Genomic DNA, 27462 nt, shown 5'->3' on the forward strand with positions numbered 1-27462 from the left:
TATTTGACAGAGAGAGACACAGCGAGAGAGGGAACACAAGCAGGGGGAGTGGGAGAGGGAGAAGCAGGCTTCCCGCTGAGCAGGGAGCCCGATGCGGGGCTCGATCCCAGGACCCTGGGATCATGACCTGAGCCGAAGGCAGACGCTTAACGACTGAGCCACCCAGGCGCCCACAAATAAATTCTTAATAACTATATAATATACTTTAAAAGTTCCACAATTTGGCTACATCAAAATTAACCCAACCATTCTCTCACTGATGGGTATTTAGGGGGTATCTTGATCTTTGATATTACAAACAATGCTGCAAAATATCCTCATTCTTTTACATACTAGCACTTTTATTTTAGTCAAATACATTCCTGAGAGTCAGCCAGCAAATGCACTTTAATTTTAATAAACATTGCCAGATTCTTCTCTCCAAAGTTAGTAATAATTATTGCACCACCAACAGTGTATGAGAATACCTTATTTTCCATGTCCCCAACACTGGATATTGTCATTCTCTAATTTCTGCCAATCTAACTAGTGAGAAGCATCTCTGTTGTTTTCATTAGCAATTCCCGACTTTCAAGGAGTTAAAGAACCTTTTCATAGGTTTACTGGTTATTTGCCGTTCTTCTTCCTTGAACTACAAATTTCTAATCTTTCTCTCTCAAACGGATAGCCAACTGAATTATCCTAGAAATGATGATGGGACAGTCTTCCACTACTAATTTACACTGTTTTGACTGGGTAATCCAAGGTACTATAAACAAAGTCACTGTCTTACACGACCCAGGGGACAGCATTCAGGGGTTGGACCCCAGTGGTGAGTGGCAGGGTAGAGGGGCAGTCTCTGGTAGTGGTATAGTTGGGCCATTTTTCAGTGGTGATGTTGGAGCAGGGGCTTCTAGGCTATGATGGGGAAAGTCTGCAGTGGTGGGAGCAGTGTACACAACTGTTATCTACAGGTCGGAGAAATTTGTTTTCTTCAGTTTTTGTTGGTTTTATTTTGAGAAAGTATTTCATATAACAATACAGTGAATATACTTGGTACATCTAACTTTGCCCTAATACAATGTACATCCTTGTAGGCTGACCTTGGATGATAAGCACAATACTTTCAAAGGCTAGAATCCAGTATAGTGACTTCCTGAATTAAAAAGTATAGACAGGTATCTTAGATTTTGCTAGAAACAAATGTCATCTATTAGAGACCTCTCCTAGGTTTTGGAGTGCTGACATGGACTGCATGGCAGGAAGTTATCAAAATAATGGTCTATGACCATGGAGAAGGGTTAATAGATACTGAATTCCTGAACACAGTAAATGCCTACTAACGGACCTGAAACTCCAGAATAATGAAATAATTTTAAAAATTAAACACTAGTTATAAAATGTCTGGACTTTAATTTTAACAGAAGGTATTCAATTTATTGCTATTAAATATTAAGGCAGTTGCTGGTTTACCCTTATTTAAAAAAAAGAAAAATCAAGTTGTTTTTTTTTTTTAATCAACCAGAGGTTTTAGAACCTTAAATTCCTTTTTTAGTATCTATTGAAATGATGCCTAATCATTTATTGAACATTTTAACATTCTTTTTACATGCTTCTCATGTAAATCTCATGATAATTACTGATATCTATTATCTCTATTTTGGAGATGGTGCAGCTGAATCCTACGACTCAAAATTTCCCTAAGAACATCCCACCACTGAATGACAGAGCTTGCATTTCAAGTGGGGATCACACTAGTGACCAATGTTCTATACTACTTGACATCTTTTTGTCAACATTCTAGAACAAGTAGCACTGGAATTAAGTACTGTTTGAAAATGGGGGGGCAATCATATTCATTTTTAGAAACAGTGCTTTGAACAGCAATTCATTCCACAGTTATTCAGTTTTCTACTTCTTGAGTCTATTTGAGAAAGTTCAATTTTTAAAGAAAATCATCTATTTATCAAAAGTTTGAACATTCGAAACATCTACTTTTAAAGAACGGAAAAAGTATCTCAAAAACAAGAGATTAAAGTTTACCTTGACTTTGAGCCAGATGAAGAATTTTTGATGTAACATATCTGGCAGTATCTGATTCTGTGGATTCAGTATTGATCTTCTCCAGCTGAGCCAGGAGTCCCACGATCCGAGAATTATTGGTAAGGCTAAAAAGAATGTTATTTTACATTAGGGCACATTCTACATCACTTGTAAATTCAATACTATAAAGATCACTGTTTAAAAAAAAAAAAAGAACTCTATCTTTTCTTAAAAACATTAAGCATTTATGCCACATTTCCTTACTCTGTTTTATAGCTTAACATTGATAAAATTCTATTAAATGAGAAACACATTTCATTTCAGAAAACCACAAATGTGCATTCAACCCTGTCCAGCAATCTTACATCATACCTTGAAAGTTGACGTTTCCACTCTCCAAAAATACTTTTTACATTTCCTATGCTCACCTCAAAACTAATCATCCCTCCCATCCCAGCCCATTTTCAGTGTCCTGCTTTATAACTGTTATAAGCTCAAACAGTAACACAACATATTCCCACTAGGACATCCTTAAACCTTTCTGATTCTCTACCCACATTCTTTCTTCCTTGCTCTCTTTCATTATACATTTGCACATTTGATAGTGTTCTAGGTATTAGCAACAGTAAACAAAAATTCCTGCTCCCTACAGACTGAACATTCTAACGGTGAAAGACAAATTAAATATGTAAATAAGCATACAGTATTTAAGGTGGTAGGAAGTGCTATAATGAAAAGCAGGTTAGGGGGAATAAAAGGTGCAGGGGGACGGATACAATTTTAGACAGTGGTCAGGGAAAACGACATGACAGGGTACCATTGAGGGAAAGGCCTGAAAAAAGTAAAGGAGTAAGCCGTGCAGGAACCTGCAGAAAGAGTGTCCAGGAAGGAGTCACAACCACCAAGACCCCAAGGCAGAGATCTGCTACACTGAGTTAAAAGTGAGGTGGCCAGTGTGGCTGGAGCAGACTCAAAGGAGAGTAATAGTAAGAGAGGAGGTCAGAGGTGGGGGTGAGGTGGGAGGGAGCACCATCATTTAAAGCTTTGCAGGCCACTGTAGGGATTTTGACTTTTATACTAACTGGGATGGGAAGCTTTTAAGCAGAAGAGTGATGTGCTCTGATGTTTTTAAAAGGCTCTCTTTGGCTGGTATGTTGAGACTCAAAGAACAATTCCTCCCCTGTTTACATGACCCAGCAACCCTTCCTGCATTCTCAATGTATTTGCTCATTCAATTAATCTTTCCCCGATTCATCATCTCTCTCTGCCTTTCAACTGGATCATACGCACTGGCACACTCACTAATATGACGTAGGAAAGCTCCCACTGGCTCCCACCCCACTCCTCTGCTACTCCTTGAATGAGGTGCCTGTACTTGCTCTCCATCCTCTCACGACCTGTTCGCTTTTCAAGCTTGCCTTCTGCACCCTGAGGTCTCCCAACCTCCTGTGGTCACTTCTTTCCTCGTCATACTCAGTATCTCAGCACTATCCAAATCAGAGAGCTCCCTCTTCCTTCACCTCCTTTGGGTTTCAATGACTCCACTCTCTATCTTCTTCCTGTCACCACCTCTCCGAGATCCCCTCTATTGGCTCCTCCTGTGACATATTTCTAGACGCTCACGAACAGCTCTATCCCCAGCCCTCTTCTTTCCACTCTCTCCACTCTTTGCCAGTGTGATCTCATCTAATCCCACCACTGTAATTATGATCTAAATGCTGCCTGGCTCCTACACTCAACTCCAGCTTCACCCTGATAGCTTACACAACCTAACAAGCCCAAATATAAAACAATTTCTAGTTCCTCCTCTCAACGTCTTCCTCTTCCAATCTTAACCCTCCCAAACTGAAATGAAACCGTCAGTTGCTCAGGAAAAAATCTGGACTACCTGCCTCACACACCAACCCAGTAACAGCTCCATCTCTGAAATGACTTAGCTCCATCCACTTGTCTCCATACCTACTATTACTACCCAAGTCCAAGCAATCATCGTCTCTCATCGCCTCATAACTAGTCTGCTTTCATTCTTGCTTGCCAATAATCCATTTTCTCAGTGATTGTCTTTATCTTTTTATTTTGAAATAATTATAAATACTCACAGGAAGTTGCAAAAACAGTAGAGTGGTCCCTTCTACCTTTCACTTAGTTTCCCCAATGGCTACATTTACATGAACTATAGGGCAATAGCAAACACCAGGAAATTGACAGTGGTTAAGTATATAGTTCTAGGCCAACTTATCACGTGTAGATTTGTAGAACCACTAACCTAATCAAGTTGCTATCCAGCCAAAAAAAAAACCCCTTCAATGGCTTCCCTTCAGACTTAGGTAAAATCTTATTTACTTATCACAGTCTACTAAGCCCTTTATCATCTGGCTTCTGTCTACCTTTCAGACTTTATTTCTCACAACGTTCCCCTCAGGCACTGGGATCCAGGTCAATGGCTATCAGTTCCCTGAATACAGCAAGTTTTTCCCCCAACCACCAGGTCTTTCTGTCCTCTCAATCTGGAGATCGGGGGGGTGTTTTCTCCCAGCTCTATTTAGAGCTGGCAACTTCACACTGCAGGCTGCAACCCAACCATGGGACCATTTCCTCACCAGCCCCTCCACTTCCAATATTAAAATGTACCTAGAGAATTTATTACTATTTGAAATTATGTAAATTCCACAAAGGTAGAGAGACCTTGCATGTCTTATTCTATATATCCAGTATTTTTTTAAATTTTATTATGTTATGTTAATCACCATACATTACATCATTAGTTTTTGATGTAGTGTTCCATGATTCATTGTTTGCGTATAACACCCAGTGCTCCATGCAGAACGTGCCCTCTTTAATACCCATCACCGGACTAACCCATCCCCCCACCCCCCTCCCCTCTAGAACCCTCAGTTTGTTTCTCAGAGTCCATAGTCTCTCATGGTTCATCTCTCCCTCCGATTTCCCCCCCTTCATTTTTCCCTTCCTACTATCTTCTTTTCTTTTTTTTTTTTTTTTAACATATAATGTATTTCAAACATTGGCTGGCACAGCACAGACAATAAATATCTAGAAACATGAAAAACAGTATTTTCTTTTTTTCAGATTAACTGTGCCAAATGCTTTAAATCTGGAGCTACTTCAACTGAAAAGGTATCTGAAGTTTGAAAATACACATTAAGCATACATTTGAAAAATGGGCCCAATGTACCATTTAAAATAATGCAATATTTCCCATTTTTCAGAGAGCCAGCATAGCACAGACATAAAGATATATATTGGTACGTATAAATCTTCAAGTATAAAAAAACCCAAAAGACTTTAATATGTTTAGTATAATATCATTAACAGTTTTATAATAACAAATTCAATACAATATATTCTTTAGCATGTGTATATATATAAATATATATATATATATTTAAGAAAACATTATACACACACACACACACACACACTCTCTCACACACAAAAACATGCATGGAAATGATGGTCATCAAATCCAAAATAGTAATTATCTCGGGATAAGGGAGAAAGATGTTATTAGGGAATAGTACACACTGTGTTTGTAATTTCTTAATTTCTTGGGTGATCAGTACACAGGTGTTCATTATATTATTTTCTATCCTTTTTGGTTTTCAGAAACATTTCACAATTTTTTTAAATAAAAGAATTCTGTAGCTATAAAACTATGTTACATATTTGACTTTGTACATATTTTCTTTTTCTTCCAATGTTGCAGGAGGAAGGAATAATTCCTTAAAACTGTTATCATAAGTCTGAATGAGCAAAACCATTACTATGGAAAATTCCATAATGAACAGAAAAAGAAAAAAATAGTATAATGAACCATCATTTGCTCATCACCCAGCTTCAACAATCAACAATCCACAATCTTATTTTACACATACCTACCTACAGGCACACACATCAATGGGCTAATTTTGAAGCACATCTCAGAAAGTTCATTTCCTCTGAAATACTTCAGCATTCTCTATTTCCCAAAATATAAAAACTCTTCAAAATATATGCATTCTGTATTTCCCAAAATATAAAAACTCTTCAAAATATATATAACTACACTATCACTACCATACCAAGAACAGTAACAATAATCCTTTAATACCAAAATCTAGTCTGAATGCAATTTTCTTAAATTTATTAGTTCATTCTCATTCTCTCTCATTTTCTTTAACAGTCTGTACAAATCAGAAACCAAATGAGGTCTATATATTGCATTTGTCTTTTTACCTACAAGTTTCCTATTACTTTTTTTTCCTCACAATTTATTTGTTGAAGCAGCTTGATTGACCTATAGTTTCCCATGTTCTGGACTTTACCAATTACACATCCACAGCATAATATGTTTGTCTATCTTCTATATTTTCTTTAAACCGGTAGTTGAATTTAAAGGCCTAATGGGATGAAGGCTTGACTTGGAGATGTGAATTCCTTATAAGTGGTACTATAACCTTCCATAACAAGGCAAATAGTGTCTGGTTCTCTTACTTTTGTAATATAAGCAGTCACTGGTCACCAATACCTAGATCCATTACTCCATTAAGGATTGAAAAACAGTGATATTCATCATCCCACTCCTTCTTCATGTGTTAACTAAAACAACTCCATAAAGAGAAAAATTCCTTATTTGATTATCCAGAGGTACAACTCATTAAATAAAAGCAAAATAAATGCTGGTTTTTTAACTTATCTGTATTTACCAGTTTTCAAAGAATGAGTTCATTCCCTAAAATCCTTTCCAAGTAACCAATGAAGTATTTTGGTTTCATGCATCAGTATGAACTCAAAGATTTAAACACATCTGATATTTTATCCACTGCAATTATAAACACTCAATGATCAATGAATGGGCGTTTCCTAAGTCAGTTCCTGAGTCCTTTTGATATGATCCTAGTCCTTTGATAGCTTTCTGGCTTTCCGGTATGACAAGACTATTATTGGCAACAGTCTTCAAAGTACTCCACAAAACTCTGAGAGTACCTGAGACCCTATAATAAAATCTACACAGTCAAAACCTATTTTCATAAAAATACTAAGAAACTATTTGACACTGTGTTGAGATTTGCACTGATGATCTAAAAGCACCAGTGGGTAAAGTGCGGGTACCATAGCACAAATCAAGGCAGTGACACAAAACTGTACTAGCAGTCACTGTGTTCTTCACCCTCCTGCACTCAGTTAAAAGCAAAAATTCCAGTTTCATCCATGAGGACATATCTTTTTAATATTGTGTGTGTGCATTAAACATTTCAGTTGCACACTAAATATGATGGTTACCTTGGGGGAAGAAAACCTGTGACTGTTTAAAATGCAAGCTGAACTACCCACTTTTTTCACAGAACATCATTTTTAATTCAAAAAAGAAGTCAAAAAATAGTAGTAAAAAAAATTTTAAAAAACAACTGACAAAGATTATTCAGAATTTGGGCGTACATACATTTTTTGGAAATAAACAAAGTGAGTCAATCATTTCAAGAAAACAACTGACAGATCTGTTGCCAGTGATAAAATCTGGCTTTTGAGCAAAAATTAGAATTTCAAAAAATGTGGATCTACCATCATAGCCTTGACAGCTTGCCGCTAATTAAAAAATTTTCTAGGCGCCTGGGTGGCTCAGTGAGTTAAGCATCCAACTCTTGATCTCAGCTCAGGTCTTGATCTCAGGATGGCAAGTTTGAGCCCTATGTTGGGCTCCACGCTGGGTGTGGAGCCTACTTAAAAAAAATTTTTTTTCTGATAAAAATCAATGGTGATATTAATATATGCAATTTATTAATACTGTGTAATAAAATGTACCACTATTTAAAATATCTGCATTAGTCATGGAATCAATATTTCTGAATGACCAATGCTAGATGTTACAAATTTAAATATGGAAAAAAAAATTATTCAAAGTGCAAAAAAGACCAATGGGATTTAATGTAACAGAGAACAAAAAGTTCACTAATACAGTTTCAGAATCCACATTGCAATTAACCTTGAAGAAAACTATTACTTAGCAAGAATATCCACTTCAATTTGAATTTCAACCAATATGGCTTTATTTCCAAAGAATATTATTGTCATTTAAATGTCTATTCCTCATTTATAATTATTATTCTTGCTTTAATCATATTTTTACTATTTCTCTACAAATACTGAACACACAATTTTATTTTCCTCCATCATAAATCAAAGGACAATTATCCACAATTATCTAAAATGGCCTTTTGGGGCGCCTGGGTGGCTCAGTCAGTTAAGCGCCTGCCTTCAGCTCAGGTCATGATTCCAGTTTCCTGGGATTGAGTCCTGCTTCGGGCTCCTTACTCAGCAGGGAGCCTGCTTCTCCCTCTGCCTGCCACTCCCCTTGCTTGTGCTTGCTCTCGCTCTCTCTCTCTCTCTCCAACAAATAAAATTAAATAAATAAATAAATAATAAAATGGCCTTTTATTCAAGTACTTCCTTCTTTTCTAATTACATATCTACATGAGCCCAGATTTTCTTCATATTCTATAATAACACCACACATGCACAAACTATATATGCATATATAATATGTACATATTATATGTAATATATACTTACATCATGACAAATTGAACTCAAAAGCAGATAAGAGAATCTAGCCATCTTCCATTAAGCCACACATCAGATTTGCAAAAATGTAATAAAATAATTCTAGTCTTCCATTTTTGAAAATATAGTTATTTCTAAAACAAAATTTTCTATTATTATACAATTGGTTTATTGTTATTTTTAAATGAATAAATAGGGGCACTTGGGTGGTTAAGTCAGTTAAGCTTCAGACGCTTGGTTTCAGCTCAGGTCATGATCTCAGGGTCATGAGATAGAGCCCCGCATCAGGCTCTGCACTCAGGATGGCATCTGCTGAAGTTTCTCTCTCCCTCTCCCTCTGCTCCCCTCCCCCAGCTGCCATGTGCACATGCAGTTTCTCTAAAAATAAATAAATCTTTTTTTAAAAAAAGTTTTAGTTTCTCAGTTTTAATGTATAATAATGTAAATATCAACAGATAAAATAACTCACATCAACAAAAACTTTTTGGAGTCTTCATCACTTTAAGAAAGCACCAAGAGGTTCTGAGCTAAAAAAAATCTGAGAACCACTCCTCTAGGCTTATCTTGCATATTTTGTGCTACTGACCTAGAATCAGCCCTCTCTCGAAAGAGCCCTGGTTCTTTTTGGTGAGAAATGGTATTAAGAGACCACAGTTTGAGAACTAAGAGGCAAACTACATCTTTAAAAACAATTCCATAACCCAAATTTAAGAGAAATTTGCATTAAGAAAACCAAACTTCTGACATTTAATAACAAAGTGCTTCTTAAATTTTCTCCAGTTAATATTTTTCTTAAAGGTCATCTCAGTATTTTTCAGTAATTAACAAAACATCTACTATTCAAAATATTCACAAACATATAAAACACACTAAGCGTAACACACATTCAATTCTATTCCCAACTAAGAATTTGTTTTATCGGTAACTCTTAAAATTTTAAATTACACCACATATAAAAAAAGAAAAAGAAAAAAAACTTTCATCTAAGTGATTCCTTTCTGAGAATCATGCTCTTTCAAACAATAGATGGATGAACAGATGGATGTATTTTTTGAAGGGAGGCAAATGAATGGAAATTGAGAACACAGGCAAATCAATCTCCCTCTCTATTTTTACTTTTCTCATCTACAGAATGAAAACTGAACAAAATATTTTAAGCCACCCCAACTCAGCTCTAAAAATTTAAGGCTGTTGACACTAATGTTGAAAGAATCATAGGGTGAACACCAGAGGGCAGCTCTACCTTCTGAATAATTTTTAGACTTTGGAAAATCTGAGGGGGGTGGGTAAAGCTATACAGCTTCAATAGATAATCTGAACTACACTGAGAAAATTTTTAAATAACAACTCAGAAAAGGATGTTATCTTCCTTACTTACCCTACTTTTAGATGAATCAAAATGAGGCTAAGACCAAACTTCAGAGATTCAATTTATGATTGTTAATTATTATATAGTGAGAAAATCATGGAATTGAAAACATGATCACTATGAAATACATCAAATCAAGGTAACTTTCAAATGGATATTTTAAAGACAGTATCACTCAAATATTTGTTTCATTGTAGTGGTCTCCTACTGCTTTGATGTTTGAGTTTACTCTCAGTCTTAGAGCTATTTTTCTAAAAGCATAAACGTTCTTGGATATTACAAAAGTCCCAATGATGTACAGATACTGTCTTTGCAACAAATAATTTCCCAAGTGCAAGTACTATAGAACCTATCTTCATATTATAAATAACTGTTATCACCTTTTTTACCTTAAAATGCAGGTAATAGAGCTGTCCTCATAAAAAAGGTAAAAACATCTCACAGCAAAAAAATCCATAGAAATATACTACGGTTTTAGACTTAAACATGACTCACAGCAACTAAGATTTAATTTCAAACAGTACGGTTTCGTTTCCAAAATGCACATTATCTTTCAGAAATTTCTGTTCCTTCACAAGCAACTGATTTCACTGGAGTGATCCATTTGGATACACTACTTACCTTTCAATATGAACTTTTATTTTCTGGATTACTTCAAATGGAAATAATATTGCTGGACATTTGTTGGTAGGTATTTATTTACTCCTATTCATTCTCCCTTAATTTCTAATTCTAACTATGAAAATTGTCATAAAACTTTGTGACCAACTATTCCTGCTCCTTTTTTATTCTGTAACAAGAATACAGAATAAAAAATTCATCCCTACAGGGCGCCTGGGTGGCTCAGTTGGTTGGGCGGCTGCTTTCGGCTCAGGTCATGATCCCAGGGTCCTGGGATCGAGCCCCGCATCAGGCTCCCTGCTCAGCAGAGACCCTGCTTCTCCCTTTCCCTCTGCCTGCCGCTCTGCCTACTTGTGCTCTCTAACTCTCTGTCAAATAAATAAATTAAAAAAAAAAAAAAATTCATCCCTAAAAAAAAAAGAAATTTCTGTTCTTCATTTACAGGTCTTTTTTAACTTTCTTTTATTACTTGTACTTTGTTTATATTTTTACTGTTTCTCTCTAAATACTGAACACACTTTATTTTCTTCCATCATAAATCAAAGGACAATGAAAAAATAGAAATTTCATTAACATTCTTTTGTAGAAAGAGTTAAATATTTAAATATGTAAGTATGGAAAACAATATTCTTCTAACTGGAAGAGAAGAGTAACTACTTCTCTACTTCTTATAATTAAATGCAGAAAAGGCTTCTTTAACAATAAATTCTAGTTCAACACTACCAAGTGACTTGTTATAGACAACCAGTAAAACCTTGTTAAAATTTTAAACTTCTTAAATTTATACATCAGCAATAATTAGTCAAGTTATCCTTCAAATTCCTTCACCAAAGTTAATTAAATGCTAATTATTTTATATTCATTATTTTTACAACTTCTCTGGTCATGTTCCACTGGGTTTTAGGTATTGCCTTGTGGCTAACTGCTTTGCAGATCTGGTCTATCTTTCAGAGTAACAAGTTTCACTCAGGCATATGCCCCCTGGTATATCACATTTCTCATTTTTAGCTTAATATAAAAGTTAGTACAGGATAGCTTCTCAGTTTTGTTTTGGGGTTTTTTGGGGGGGGTTTAGAGGGGGCTTTTGGTCTCATGATACCTTTACACTCAAAAATTATTGGGGAGCCACAAAGAGCTGTTATTTTCATGGGAAATAGAAACAAATCTAACAACCTGAAAGACCAGTACACTGAAAACTACAAAACATTGCTAAAAAAAATTAAAGATCATAAAAAAGGAATATGCTGTGCTCAAGAGTAAGAAGACTCAATGTTGTTAAGATACCAATTTTCCCCAAACTGATCTACAGAATCAAGGCAATACAGTAAAAACCCCAGCAGGCTATTGTGTAGAAATTGTAAAACTGATGCTAAATTCACATGAAAATGTGAAATAGGCCTAACTTTGGAAATAAAAGAACAAAATTGGTAGACCAACACTAATTTTGAGACTCACTATAAAGTCATCAGGGCAGAGAGGTATCAGCACTAAGATAAACATCTAAATCAGTGGAACAAAACAGAGTCCAAAAATAGACCCATACATACATGGACAATTGATTTTTGACAAAGATACAAAGCCAATTGATTGAGAGGATGACTTTGCATGTATATAAAGGCCAAACTTACCAAACTGTACTCTCTATGTACAGTTTGTTGCATGATGATTATATCTCAATAAATTTGTTTAAAAACTCTTGGTGTACCGGATAAAGCAGAAACTACACAGGAGTACTTGGGAGTGTGTGAAATGAGATGTAGATTGAATTTAGAGACTATTTCAAAATTTTTGGCTTTTAAGGGAATCAGATATATCAGGTAGTGACAGGAGAACATAGTCTAAATACTGGGAAGCCCAGATCTTGTTTAAATAGTAAGGAATGAAGGAGTTAAAGATTCAAGACAGAAGAATAAATTATTAAAAGACCCTGAAAAGGAAGGAGGGAGATGAAATCAATAACACAGGTGTCAGTATTAGTATCTGACAAGAAAGGAGACACATTCTCTGCTGGGGTAAATAATAGGAGGGTAAGCAGAGGATGGGATCAAATAAAGGGGAATATGTAAATTTTTGGTGTAAGAAACATGAGGATAATAGATTGTATTAATCTCTGTGATATCATGAGGGAAGGCCATTTGTTGAGGGTCTGTATTTGAGACATGTGAGGATTTTAAAGGTTAAAAGGGTAAAAAGAAAGTATAAAATAATCATTACAAAAATTGAGAATTTGCAAAAAATGAACTTTTCCAGAAAATCATAGTTGCAGGATTGCTAGGCTCAGTTCAGGCCAATGATCAATAATTTTTAGTGATATCTGCCAAGTTAGTTTATCCTCCAACATTATTTAAATGCTCAACAAAGGTTTATGCAGAAAAAGGGCTTTGTCAGATGGATGTGATGGAAAAATACAAAGTCAGGTAAAGATACTTCAGGTCTTTTCAAGAGTGTAATGACAGATGGTGGATTCTACATTGGGTAAGAAAGGAGAAGGTGAATGAGAGAAAATAAAAGTCAACAGATTAGCACTCCTGGTAAGGCAGGGCTTACAGGGCAGACACTGGAACAAGGGAGCTAGAAAGATGCCAAGATTATAGGAAGGGAAAAGAAAAAGATTTTGACCCTTTTCTATCTATCTCAATTCATCTTTCTGCACACAGCTTTCTTCACAGAGCAAAATCACAAGTATTAGTAGAAACTGTCATTTCTTTAAGATGAAGACCACTTGCAGTGATCCTAATTTGGTTAGCCTAAAACAGTCACCAAAAAAAAATAAATAAATATCCAGTAAAATCTATCTCAGGAGAAAAAAAATTAAAACTAACCCTAGGAGCTAGAAGTTGTCAAACTAATTTCATATTCATATGGAACAACAATCTAGTAATTTTAGATAGCTTTGCTAATCAACCTAATCTGAAAAGCAAGGCTGGTGCTCCTTGACCTAATCCGAAAAGTAAGGCTGGTGCTCCTTCTTTTTGTTTTTGTTTTTTTAAGATTTATTTATTCTTGAGAGAGAGAGTGCGCACGCGCAAGCGAGCAGACGCGCCTGTGTGTGAGGGGGAGGGGCAAAGGGAAAGAATCTTGAAGCAGGTTCCAGGCAACCTTGAGATCCTGACCTGTGCCAAAACCAAGGGTCTGAGGCTTAATCTACTGAGCTCAGGTCATGATCTCATGGGTCCCGAGATGGAGCCCCAAGGTGCATGGGGCTCTGCCTTCAGCGGGGAGTCAGCTTCAGGATTCTCTCCCTCCCTCCCTCTCTCTCTCTCATAAATAAATAAATGAAGTCTTTAAAAAATAAAAATTTAAAAACATGGGGCACCTGGGTGGCTCAGTCGGTTAAGCATCTGCCTTTGGCTCAGGTGATCCGAGGGTCCTGGGATAGAGCCCCACATTGGGCTCCCTGCTCAGGGGGAATCTGCTTCTCCCTCTCCCTCTGCCCCTTCCCCCAGGCCCTCCCACTCTTGCTCTCTCTCTCTCAAAATAAATTTAAAAAATCTTTTTTAAAAAAATTAAAAAATAAATAAAACACAATCACTATCTAATTCCTTTCCTATAGAAATTACAAAAATACTTAATAAAATTTGTTACAATGTATTACATAGTTAATAACTGGAAAACCTAACAATTTAAGGAACAAATTTATCTAAACTGTGTATATACTTCTCATTATAAAACAGAGTCAAACCATACCTGCAAATGCAAAGTTGTAAAAATGTAAATACAACATACAACACTGCTACAGAACTGATTATCGATATTAATAAGTTGTCATTTACTGAGCCTGCTAAACACTATTTAATCTTCACAACTTCATAATACCATTATTATAAAACTCATTATATAGATGAGAAAACTGGGACTTAACAGAGTTAAGCAATCAGCTAAAAAAATTCCAAAACAGAATCAATCAGTTTGTCCGACTTTTAACTGAGAGAGTCCACAGTAAAACCTTGCTAAGGACAATTTCTTGGTACATAAGAGCTTTAACAGAGATGATGCTTTAACTCAGGGGTTAGGTAAAATTTTTCTGGAAAGGGCCCGACAGAATGTATTTTAGGCACTATGTACCGTACAGTCTCTGTCATAATTACTCAACTTTGCCACTGTAGAGCAAGTATCCAGACAATATACAAAGCACAGCTGTGTTCCAACAAAACTTAATCTACATACATACAAATTTCAATTTCATATAAACTTCATGTGTCATAAATATTCTTCTTTATACTTTTTTTCACCAACCATTTAGAAATGTTAAAAACTACTCTTAGCTAATGGGCCATACAAAAACAAGAGGTAGACCAGATCTGGCTCATGGGTCATAGTTTGCTGACTCCTGCTTTAACTGAAAATTTAAACATTAATAAATATTAATTTAAAAATGTAAATACAACAATTATTTAAACATAAATAATATTTTGAAATAAGGAGTTTCAAATAACCACTTCATGTATTATTTCCCTGAAACATATTGGTATTTAGAATTACAGTACCTTGGAGGGGGGAAAGACGGCAGAGGAGTAGGGGACCCTACTTCAACTGGTCCCCGGATTTGAGCTGGATATCTACCAGACCACTCTGAGCACCCACGAAACCAGCCTGAGATGTAAGAAGATTTGGATCTCTACAAACAGAATATTGCAGGCGGTTGGTTTTGAGGAAGGAAGCCGGGAGCCGTGATTCTGCGGGCAGATATCGGAGGATAAACGGCAGCGGGAGGGTGCCTGGCCGTGGGGATCCTGCACCGCCGGTGAGTGACAGCCTCGCGTGCTGCGGACGGGGCACAGACTCGCAGACCCGTAGCGTTGGGAAAGAACTTTAGAGCAGCCCCCGGGGTGGAAAACCAGACCGGCGGGGTCGCACGCAAGCGAACCGCAGCCCCCCCAGACAGAAACCCGGAGCGACAGTCGCGCGCACGCGAACTGCAGCCTCCCAGACGGAAACCGGGTGCGCCGGTCCCCCAGGTGAACTGCAACCCCCGGGGTGGAAACCCCGAGCGGCGGAGTCACACGCACGGGAACTGCAGTCCCCGGGACAGAACCCCAAGCGGCGGTGTCGCGCGCGCCCGAAATGGGAGCGGCTGGCGGTTTTAGAAGCACAAAGGGCAGAGACATGCCCTGACCTGGAGGCAGGACTGGGAGCGCTCCGGCGGGGCGCACAACCCAGGACGCTACAGTTTATAGCAGCACGGACAGAAACGGAGACGGTGTGGCCTGGAGAGCTCACTGAAGAACAGACTGCGGTCTCTCTGCTCTGAGGCAGAGGGTTGGAAACGGTCTCTTCTGCTCTGACTCGCGGAACAGACGCGGAAAGCCGCCAGGGAAAGCCGCCAGAGAACAAAAGCCCCAAAAACTGATTCCTGCTGAGCCCATCCCCCACCACAGGGGGCAGGGCAACTCCGCCCAAACAGGGTTGCCTGAGTAACAGCGCGGCAGGCCCCTCCCCCAGAAGACAGGCTGGGAAAACAAGAGGCCAGCAACCCTAAGGTCCCGAGAAAACAGGTGCATCTTGCTTGGGTTCTGGTCAATAATTTGGACTCTATACATTCCCTCAAACACCCATCAACAGAATGACTAGGAGGAGGAGCCCCCAAAACAGAAAAGACTCAGAGATTATGACTTATGCTGCAGATTTACAAATGGATGCAGATATAACCAAGATGTCGGAGATGGAATTCAGGCTAGCAATTGTGAAGACAATGGCTAGAATGCAGAAATCAATTAATGGCAACAGAGAGTCTCTAAGGGCAGAAATGAAAGCTGAATTGGCAGAACTTAAAAATGCTATCAATGAGATCCAATCCAATCTAGATAATCTAACAGCTAGCGTAACTGAGGCAGAAGAGAGAATAAGCGACCTGGAAGACAGTATAATAGATAAAAAGGGAAAAGAGGAGGCCAGGGAAAAACAACTCAGAATCCATGAAAATAGAATCAGAGAAATAAGTGACACCATGAAGCGTTCCAATGTCAGAATAATTGGAATCCCGGAGGGAGTGGAGAGAGAGAGAGAGGACTAGAAGATGTATTGGAGCAAATCGTAGCTGAGAACTTCCCTAATCTGGGGAATGAAACAAACATTCGAGTCCTAGAGGCAGAGAGGACACCCCCAAGATCAAGGAAAACAGGCCAACACCCCGGCATGTAATAGTAAAACTTGCAAATCTTAGAACCAAGGAAACCATCTTAAGGGCAGTTAGGGGGAAGAGATTCCTTACGTACAGAGGGAGGAACATCAGAATAACATCAGACCTATCCACAGAGACCTGGCAAGCCAGAAAGGCCTGGCAAGACATATTCAGCGTACTAAATGAGAAGAACATGCAGCCAAGAATACTTTATCCGGCAAGGCTTTCATTTACAATGGATGGAGAGATGCAGAGCTTCCACGACTGGCAGAAACTGAAAGAATATTTGACCACTAAGCCGGCCCTGCAAGAAATATTAAGGGGGGTTCCATAAAAGGAGAAAGACCCCAAGAGTGATCTACAACAGAAATTTACAGGGACAATCTATAAAAACAACGTCTTCACAGGCAACATGACGACAATTAATTCATATCTTTCAATAATCACTCTCAACGTGAATGGCCTAAACGCTCCCATAAAACAGCACAGGGTTGCAGATTGGATAAAAAGACAGGACCCATCCATATGCTGTCTACAAGAGACTCATTTTGAACCTAAAGATACATCCAGACTGAAAGTGAAGGGATGGAGATCTATCTTCCATGCCAGCGGACCTCAAAAGAAAGCTGGGGTAGCAATTCTTATATCAGACAAATTAGATTTTAAACTAAAGTCTGTAATAAGAGACACAGAAGGACACTATATCATTCTTAAAGGGTCTATCCAACAAGAAGACCTAACAATTGTAAATATCTATGCCCCCAACATGGGAGCAGCCATCTACATAAGCCAACTGTTAACCAAAATAAAGAGTCATATTGATAACAATACGTTAATTGTAGGAGACCTCAATACTCCTCTCTCAGCAATGGACAGATCACCTAAGCAGAAAATCAACAAGGAAACAAGAGCTTTGAATGATACATTGGACCAGATGGACGTCATAGATATTTACAGAACATTCCACCCTAAAACAACAGAATACTCATTCTTCTCGAGAGCACATGGAACTTTCTCCAGAATAGACCATATACTGGGTCACAAATCAGGTCTCAACCGATACCAAAAGATTGAGATTATTCCCTGCATATTGTCAGACCACAATGCTCTAAAACTGGAACTCAATCACAAGAAAAAATTTGGCAGAAATTCAAACACTTGGAAGCTAAAGACCACTCTGCTCAAGAATGTTTGGGTCAGCCAGGAAATCAAAGAAGAACTTAAACAATTCATGGAAATCAATGAGAACGAAAACACATCGGTCCAAAACCTATGGGATACTGCAAAGGCGCTCCTAAGGGGGAAATACATAGCCATCCAAGCCTCACTCAAAAAAATAGAAAAATCCCGAATTCACCAACTAACTCTACACCTTAAAGAACTAGAGAAAAAGCAACAAACGACGCCTAAGCCACGCATTAGAAGATAAATAATTAAAATTAGAGCAGAAATCAATGCATTAGAAACCAGAAACACAGTAGATCAGATCAACGAAACTAGAAGTTGGTTCTTAGAAAGAATTAGTAAGATTGATAAACCACTGGCCAGACTTATCCAAAAGAAGAGAGAAAGGACCCAAATTAATAAAATTATGAATGAAAGGGGAGAGATCACGACTAACACCAAGGAAATAGAAACAATTATTAGAAATTATTATCAACAACTATATGCCAATAAACTGAGCAATCTGGATGAAATGGAGGCCTTCCTGGAAACCTATAAGCTGCCAAGACTGAAACAGGAAGAAATTGACAACCTGAATAGGCCAATAACCAGTAACGAGATTGAAGCAGTGATCAAAAACCTCCCAAAAAACAAGAGTCCAGAGCCTGATGGATTCCCTGGGGAATTCTACCAAACATTCAAAGAAGAAATAATACCTATTCTACTGAAGCTGTTTCAAAAAATAGAAACAGAAGGAAAACTTCCAAACTCATTCTATGAGGCTAGCATTACCTTAATCCCCAAAGCAGGCAAAGACCCCATCAAAAAGGAGAATTTCAGACCGATATCCCTGATGAATATGGATTCCAAAATCCTCAACAAAATCCTAGCTAATAGGATCCAACAATACATTAAAAGGATCATCCACCACGACCAAGTGGGATTTATCCCCGGGATGCAAGGGTGGTTCAACATTTGCAAATCAATCAATGTGATAGAACACATTAATAAGAGGAGGGAGAAGAACCATATGGTCCTCTCAATTGATGCAGAAAAAGCATTTGACAAAATGCAACATCCTTTCCTGATTAAAACTCTTCAGAGTATAGGGATAGAGGGAACATTCCTCAAGCTCATAAAATCCATCTATGAAAAACCCACAGTGAATATCATCCTCAATGGGGAAAAGCTGAGAGCCTTTCCCTTAAGATCAGGAACACGTCAAGGGTGCCCACTCTCACCACTGTTGTTCAACACAGTACTAGAAGTCCTAGCAACAGCAATCATACAACAAAAAGAAATAAAAGGCATTCAAATTGGCAAAGAAGAAGTCAAACTCTCTCTTTTCGCAGATGACATGATACTTTATGTGGAAAACCCAAAAGACTCCACCCCCAAATTACTAGAACTCATCCAGCAATTCAGTAATGTGGCAGGATACAAAATCAATGCACAGAAATCAGTTGCTTTCTTATACACTAACAATGCAACTGTAGAAAGAGAAATTAAAGAAACGATTCCATTTACAATAGCACCGAAAACCATAAGATACCTTGGAATAAACCTAACCAAAGAGGTAAAGGATCTGTACTCTAGGAACTACAAAACACTCATGAAGAAGACACAAAAAGATGGAAAAATATCCCATGCTCATGGATCGGAAGAATAAACATTGTTAAAATGTCTATGCTACCCAGAGCAATCTATACCTTCAATGCCATCCCGATCAAAATTCCAATGACATTTTTCAAAGTGCTGGAACAAACAATCCTAAAATTTGTATGGAATCAGAAAAGACCCCGAATCACCAAGGAGATGTTGAAAAAGAAAAACAAAGCTGGGGGCATCACGTTGCCCGATTTCAAGCTATATTACAAAGCAGTGATCACCAAGACAGCATGGTACTGGCACAAAAACAGACACACAGACCAACGGAACAGAATAGAGAACCCAGATATGGACCCTCAACTCTATGGTCAAATAATCTTTGACAAAGCAGGAAAAAACATGCAATGGAAAAAAGACAGTCTCTTCAATAAATGGTGCTGGGAAAATTGGACAGCCACACGCAGAAGAATGAAACTCGACCATTCTCTAACACCATTCACAAAGATAAACTCAAAGTGGATGAAAGACCTCAATGTGAGACAGGAATCCATCAAAATCCTAGAGGAGAACATAGGCAGTAACCTCTTTGACATCGGCCACAGCAACTTCTTTCAAGATACATCTCCAAAAGCTAGTGAAACAAAAGCAAAAATGAACTTTTGGGACTTCATCAAGATAAAAAGCTTCTGCACAGCAAAGGAAACAGTCAACAAAACAAAGAGGCAACCCACAGAATGGGAGAAGATATTTGAAAATGACACTACAGATAAAGGGCTGGTATCCAAGATCTATACAGAACCTCTCAAACTCAACACCCAAAAAACAAATAATCAAGTCAAAAAGTGGGCAGAAGAGATGAAAAGACACTTCTCTGAAGAAGACATACAAATGGCTAACAGACACATGAAAAAATGTTCATCATCATTAGCCATCAGGGAAATCCAAATCAAAACCACACTGAGATACCACCTTACACCAGTTAGAATGGCCAAAATGGACAGGGAAAGAAACAACAAATGTTGGCGAGGTTGTGGAGAAAGGGGAACCCTCTTACACTGTTGGTGGGAACGCAAGTTGGTACAGCCACTTTGGAAAACAGTGTGGAGGTGCCTCAAAAATTTAAAAATAGAGCTACCCTATGACCCAGCAATTGCACTCCTGGGTATTTACCCCAAAGACACAGATGTAGTGAAAAGAAGGGCCATATGCACCCCAATGTTCATAGCAGCAATGTCCGCAATAGCCAAACTGTGGAAAGAGCCGAGATGCCCTTCAACAGATGAATGGATAAAGAAGATGTGGTCCATATATACAATGGAATATTACTCAGCCATCAGAAAAGATGAATACCCAACTTTTACATCAACATGGATGGGACTGGAGGAGATTATGCTAAGTGAAATAAGTCAAGCAGAGAAAGTCAATTATCATATGGTTTCACTTATTTGTGGAACATAAGGAATAACATGGAGGACATTAGGAGAAGGAAGGGAAAAATGGGGGGGGGGGAATTGGAGGGAGAGATGAACCATGAGAGACTATGGACCTGAGAAACAAACAGGGTTTTAGAGGGGAGGGGGGAGGGGGGATGGGTTAGCCCAGTGATGGGTATTAAGGAGGGCACGTACTGCATGGAGCACTGGGTGTTATACGAAAACAATGGATCATGGATCACTACATCAAAAACTAATGATGTATTGTATGGTGACTAACATAACGTAATAAAATTAAAAAATTAAAAAAAAAAAAAGAATTACAGTACCTTTTCTCTGATATCACTTTTAACTTGCTCATCTTCAGTTACTTCATTTCAACATTGCAGATAATCTAAAAGAAAAAATGTTAATGATATTAAACACACAATTATTTATATACATTAGATGTCATAAAAACCATACCACTGGAAGTTATTATGGGCAACACAAGATAACACTGGAAACCAAAGGAGAATGTTTGAGTTTTATGTGCTACTGGCAAGTTACTTCAATATGCAAAAATGTGTGACTATTACATGATCTAAAACCAGCCAGTAAAATGTTATCAAAATCCTGGAGCTACAAAAATGAAAAAAACCTAACACAACAGTCTATGATCTACTGTTAAAGATTTCTTTTGAGACAGTTCAAATTATCTTTTTCTGTTCTTATATTCCTCCTTAAAATAAACAAACTACAGCAGTGTACTTAGTGTCCACTATTCACACAGTAGTCAAATACTGGTAAATATGTAAGATTATTTCTATGTGAGAACACTTTTTAATAACAAATTATTTAGACAGTAAAAACCACCTATAACATCATCTCATTTAATATACTTAATACGTTTTTTTCTTTAATCAATACAAGTTTTATCATTAGAAAGTATATGTTATACGCTTTAAAACTTTAAATCTGGATTCACAGAATCCTTACAATTTTTCAGATTTATGTTGCAACTATTCACCCCCCAAAAAAGGAAAACAAACAAAAAAAAACCCTGGACATCTTTTAATTTTATGTATCAATGCTTACTGAAGTAGAATTTCGTGGCATCACTAGACAGTAAAAAAATAACTGCCAATTCAACAAATTTCTCACATATTTATGAAATATTTAGTAATGCTACTTAAAGGGAAATAAACATGCAAAAGAATGTAGTAGATTTAGAAACTATAGGTATTCTGGATGTTTTTCTTCAATTAACAAAGATCTTTCACTTCAATAAAACACACAAGGTTTTTTTTTTTTTTCTTCAGTTTTCTCATTAACTCAATCATAAAAAAGAAAACACGTATTTAGGATAATGTACAAAAATTACATGGAGTGTTTTTCAGGTTGGCAAGAAATTTAAAACTACTGACTATTCTTTCTTTTAACTGACTTTAAAAAAAAAAATATTACAAAGTCAAAGTAACTTTTTCCCATTTCCAAATTAATTAAGAATCAAAAATCCAAAGGAGGGGAAAAAAAAAACTATGATTTCAAAAGCACTACTGCTGCCATAAACGTAAGGTTAATTAAGTTACTTCTACTTGTTGAGTGGTAGGACATTCTCTAAAAGTGCATTAATAACACATCTTATGAAAAGTTTACTGTGAATCTTATTAGAGCTGATAGAGTTGGAAAGGTTAATGCTGGGCACTTACATCACAACCAATTCTATTTCAACAGTTAAGAAATGATTCAAATTTCCAATTCACAATAAAGTAACAGTTGAACACAGGCATTCCTGTCCTCTCCCTCCCAGGACTAAAGTAAACAGCAAACCAATAAATAGAAATTAAGTTATGTTTAAGCCCACAGTGACAAAAAGGAAAACTAAGGGGGGGTAGGGTAGGTACTAGAAGAATTCAGGAAACTTGGAACCCAAGGACTTGGAGGTGCCAAGCACAACAGAGGAGGAGACTGTTCAAGAGCTAATGAAAAGTCTGTAATTCCAAGCAACTTCCTACCTCCTCAATATCCCATACTTCACCATTGTAGGAAATGTTCAACAGCCAGTCCTAGAATTCCGGACAAATAATCATTAAAGAAACTGATAACCTCAAAGAATTCTGCTTTCTGGGACTAAAGAGTCCCCCAGGAAGAAGGCCAGCTCTCAACCCCATCATCCTAGAGCTAAGCCAGCATTGTCCCTTATGCTCACTTTTTATAGCCTAAGGTCAGAGTGCCTCCAGAGAACACAAAAACTTTCTACTTTGAAAGTCTGTGTTTGTTACAGTATCATGGAATTGAAAGACCAGGCACCTAGAAGCAGAAGTGCTGCATTTCACCAAGTTTGTGGCTTTGCCAACCAAGTGTGACAAAGCAAGAAAGAGGCAAAGAAATTGAGACTGTATTATACAAGGGCATAACTATAAAAACTGACATGAAGTTTAGGTATAATCTACTCATTCCCCTCTATTGGGTCATTTTCATCACCATAAAATCATGTTGTTATTTCTGTGTCTTGAAGGAAAAAAATAAGCTCTCTTCGCTCCCACTTCCTCAATCCAGAGACTGTCCCATTTCTCCTCCCTCCCAAAAGCAAAGAGTTGTTTGCACACACTGTCAACAAGTCCTCTCTTCCACTTCTCTCCGAAACACACTCCAATCAGGTTCTCCGCACCCCATTTGTCAGTCCCAGTGACCTCCATTTCCCTGAATCCAACTGTCAATTCTCAGTCCTCATCTTGTCTTATCAGCAGCATTTGATAGAACTGGTCACTCCCTTTTCTTGGAAATACTTTCCTCATTTGGCCATACTCTCTAAGTTTCCTTCACTGGATGCCCTAAGCTCAGTGCTTTCTCGTCCTTTTCTAACTCCAGTCTCTTCCTTGGTGACCTCATCCAGTCTCATGACTACTTGACATCTCCACGTGGATCTCTAATAGTATCACAAACTCAACATATCCAATACTGATCCCCTGACCTGCTCCTCCCTACTAAGTGTGCTCTCACCTCAGCTTTTCCAACTGCAGTTAAAGACAATTCTCTCTCCCATTCTTAGTCCAAAACCTTAACTTCCTCCTTGACTGTCTTACATCCCACATCCAATCCATCAGTAAGTCCTGATAATTCTACTTTCAAAATATACCCAGAATCTGATCACACTTCACCATAACTACTACTATGGGCAAGCCAACCATCCTAATTAGTCTCCCTCTACCTTTGGGCCTCTATACTCCATTCTCAACAGAACATCCTGACTGATCCTTTTAAACCCTTGGGGAAAAGAAAGAGGAAAAAAAAAAAAAAAACCCTTAGGTAAATCTTGTTACTGGTCTGCTCAAAGTCCTGAGATGCTGTCCATTTCAGTGGCATTAAGGGCCCTAGAATACCCTCAGTCCTTCCTTCCCTGACCTCATCTCCTACCTACAACTCTCCTCACTCACGCTGCTCTAGACACACTGGCTGAGCCACCTTGCTTTCCTCCAATTCTTACCTAGCCCGAGCTGTTTCCTCCACCTGACACGTTCTGCCAGATATCCTAATGACTGACCAACTTCCAAACTTCCTTTGCTTGAATATCACCTTTTCAATAAAGCCTACTCCAACCATCCTATTTAATGCTGTAAACTACCTCCAGACTCCAGCATACCCATTGCTGCTTGCTTGAATCTACTGTCTTTTTCCAGAGCACTTACCACCTTCTAATACAGGATGATTCAAAAATAACTGAACACGTTGAAAACTGTACTATTCAATAACTGATTACATATGAACCTGTGTCAAAACATTTAAGGGAACAATCACTAGTTCTATAAACTTTTGAATGCTCATGGATGCCCCATTACACCACATGTATCAATCCTGTAATCAAATTCATCCCAGACCCTTACCAGCTTATCGCCACTGATAATGACAAAAGCAACCACAATGGGTTCCTTCATTTCCTCAAAGTTTTGAGGAAAAAGTGGTAGCAACCCAAAGTTCCTGATATATACAAATAAGAAATCATATGGTTTCTAGTATCTCACTGGCCAATATTTCACTCGTTTTAAACACCTTGTAAACTAGACAATTTATTTAACTCTGTGCTTTGCTTATTATCTCTATCTCCCTGCTAGAAGTAAAGCTCCATGAAGGAAGAACTCTGCTTTGCTTACTAAATGCCTCCCAAGTACCTACGACAGAGGCAGCGCATGGCAGGCACTAAAAAAAAATTTAAAATGAACAAACCAAAGTTTCAAAGACTTGCTTTGAGAAAATTATACTACACAAATGTGCAAAAAAGTCTTCATTTTAAAAAATCTAACAACATGGAATATATGGTATACGGGCATACAATATCTTTCCCAATTTCCATCTAGTGTGCCTTCCTGTACTATAAGAACTTGAAAGCTTTAAGGAAAAAAAAAAAAAAAGCACTTCCCAGACTCCCCTGCAGCTAGAGTTCCAGCTGTGACTTAAATCCACCAATTTCGATCTCAGCATTTGGGAGACTTAGAAGACTGAAAGGATGCCTGATTCCACAGGCAAACACAGACACATACATGTTCGGTTCTTGGACAGCAATGCATGCAGAGGTCCCAGAGTCTAGTCCAGGGTTTCTCATAAGCTGTTGCTAGAATTCTTTGAGAGGTCACCACTGAGGTAAAAATTTTTTTTTTTCTTTTTTACTTTTGTGCACCAAGCAATGGCGGCATTCACAGTAACTAATGATTGTATTAGAAATCCGCCATATATGGGGTGTCTGGGTGTCTCAGTTGGTTAAGCATCTGCCTTCGGCTCAGGTCATGATCCCAAGGTCCTGGGATCGAGCCCCACGTCAGGCTCCCTGCTCAGCAGGGAATCTGCTTCTCCATCTCTCTCTGCCCCTCCTCCCACTCCTGCTCACTCGCTCTGTCTCTCTCTCTCTCTCAAATAAATAAAAGCTTAAAAAAAAACCCAAACCAGCCATATGTGACAGTGCACAGTAGGACCAGGTCATTTGGTTAGAGTTTGCCTTCATAGGTGGAGGCTGCATGGCACAGGGGGAGGATGGTAGGCTAAGGAACACCAGCTTCTCCCTTTCAAGTTACCTCCCCTAATCTGGTAAGATTAGTAATGAAGAATTGTATCTTGTGAATCATTTCACCAAACGAGCACAACAAGAGACATACAAACAAAACCCCATCTTTACAGTGAAAACTACTTATCAGGGGCACCTGGGTGGCTCAGTCAGTTAAGCGTCTGCCTTCAGCTCAGGTCATGATCTCAGTGTCCTGGGATCGACCCCTGCATGGGACTCCCTGCTCAGCGGGGAGTCTGCTTCTCCCTCTCCCGGCCCCACCCCGCCACTGGTGCTCTGTCTCTCAAATAAATAAAATCTTAAAAAAAAAAATACTTATCAATGGGCTGATACATGGGCTGGTAATTCTAGTTGTCATACTCCATTTTATGTGGGCTGTGGAAAACCACTTTTCAAGTGCAGCATGGCTCCAGCAATATTCAGAAAGCATGCAACTGTAAGTCGTCTGACAAGTTAAAGATACTACTGGAATCTCAAAACAAACATGATAAACCTTTTGTTAAAAAAAAAAAAAAATTACATACAATGAAAAGGCTGAGGTAACAAGTTATATAGTAGCAGAACTTACTGACCAGAAAAGGGAAAGCCACCCAATTACTGAGACCCTAATGAGGCCAGAAGTAAAATTATGCTTAGTAAAATGTTTGTACCAGGAGTGCCTGGGTGGCTCAGTCAGTTAAGTGTCTGCCTTGGCCAAGGTCATGATCCCAGGGTTCTGGGATCCAGCCCCATGACGTGCTCCCTGCTCAGCAGGGAGCCTGCTTTTCCTTCTCCCTCTGCCTGCCGTTCTGCCTACTTATGATCCCTCTTTCTCTCTCTCTGCCAAATAAATAAATAAAATCTTTTAAAAAATAAAATAAAATAAAATGCTTATATGAGATGCCTGAAGAGAAATTTTTAAAGTTCTACAGTACGCTAACAGTAACTAACAGTAACATACTGATATGTCATGTAATTTTAAATACCCACATAATAAAGAGAAAAATAAGTTTCTCTAACTAGACTGATAACTCAACAGAGGTTGCCAACTATATTAAGATTATATTCCATACATACTATGTATTTATGAATATTGTAAGATTTGAAAATGGTGAAATCAAGAAAACTTTTTTTGCTAGAGTACTGCCCAAAGCCAACAAAGGACAGGATATTTAATGTTTTGTCCTCCTATCTAGAAACAAAAGTGTGTCTTGAAGAAGACTGTCTCAGTTTGTTAAGCAACTGCCTTCGGCTCAGGTGGTGCTATGTGAAGATTTGTCACTCTTGTTTAAAAAAAAAAAAAAAAGAAAAGCTGACTTCACAACACAGTGTTTTCTTCATAAAGAGGTGCTACTGTCAAAAGCTCTGGGAGATGAAATGAAAAAAGTTCTATTTGAAACTACAAAAAAGGATTAACTTCATTAAACAAAAATTGTTCACTCAAAAATGTTTAAAGAACTATGTTACAACCTGAACAAAGAGCATATAAATCTCCCACTATATGCAGAAGTCCAGTGGCTTAGTGGATGAAGAGTTCTCAATAGGCTGT

The 27462-nt window shown here is 38.0% G+C and overlaps 1 protein-coding gene across 2 annotated transcripts in view; it reads right to left on the minus strand.

The window, feature by feature from the left end:
* Positions 1–27462, minus strand: part of AGTPBP1 (ATP/GTP binding protein 1) — a 169482-nt gene that overhangs the window by 120777 nt on the left and 21243 nt on the right. For both annotated transcript variants that reach the window (XM_032392979.1, XM_032392980.1), the window contains exons 2-3: positions 21226–21290; positions 2023–2147 (exon numbers count right to left, since the gene is read on the minus strand). In XM_032392979.1, the coding sequence (XP_032248870.1) occupies positions 2023–2147; positions 21226–21257 (157 nt within the window). In that variant the 5' untranslated portion in view covers positions 21258–21290. The remainder of the gene's footprint in view (positions 1–2022; positions 2148–21225; positions 21291–27462) is intronic.

This window comes from Phoca vitulina, unplaced genomic scaffold (genome assembly GCF_004348235.1).
Source record: "Phoca vitulina isolate PV1807 unplaced genomic scaffold, GSC_HSeal_1.0 scaffold70, whole genome shotgun sequence".
Lineage (NCBI taxonomy): Eukaryota > Metazoa > Chordata > Mammalia > Carnivora > Phocidae > Phoca > Phoca vitulina.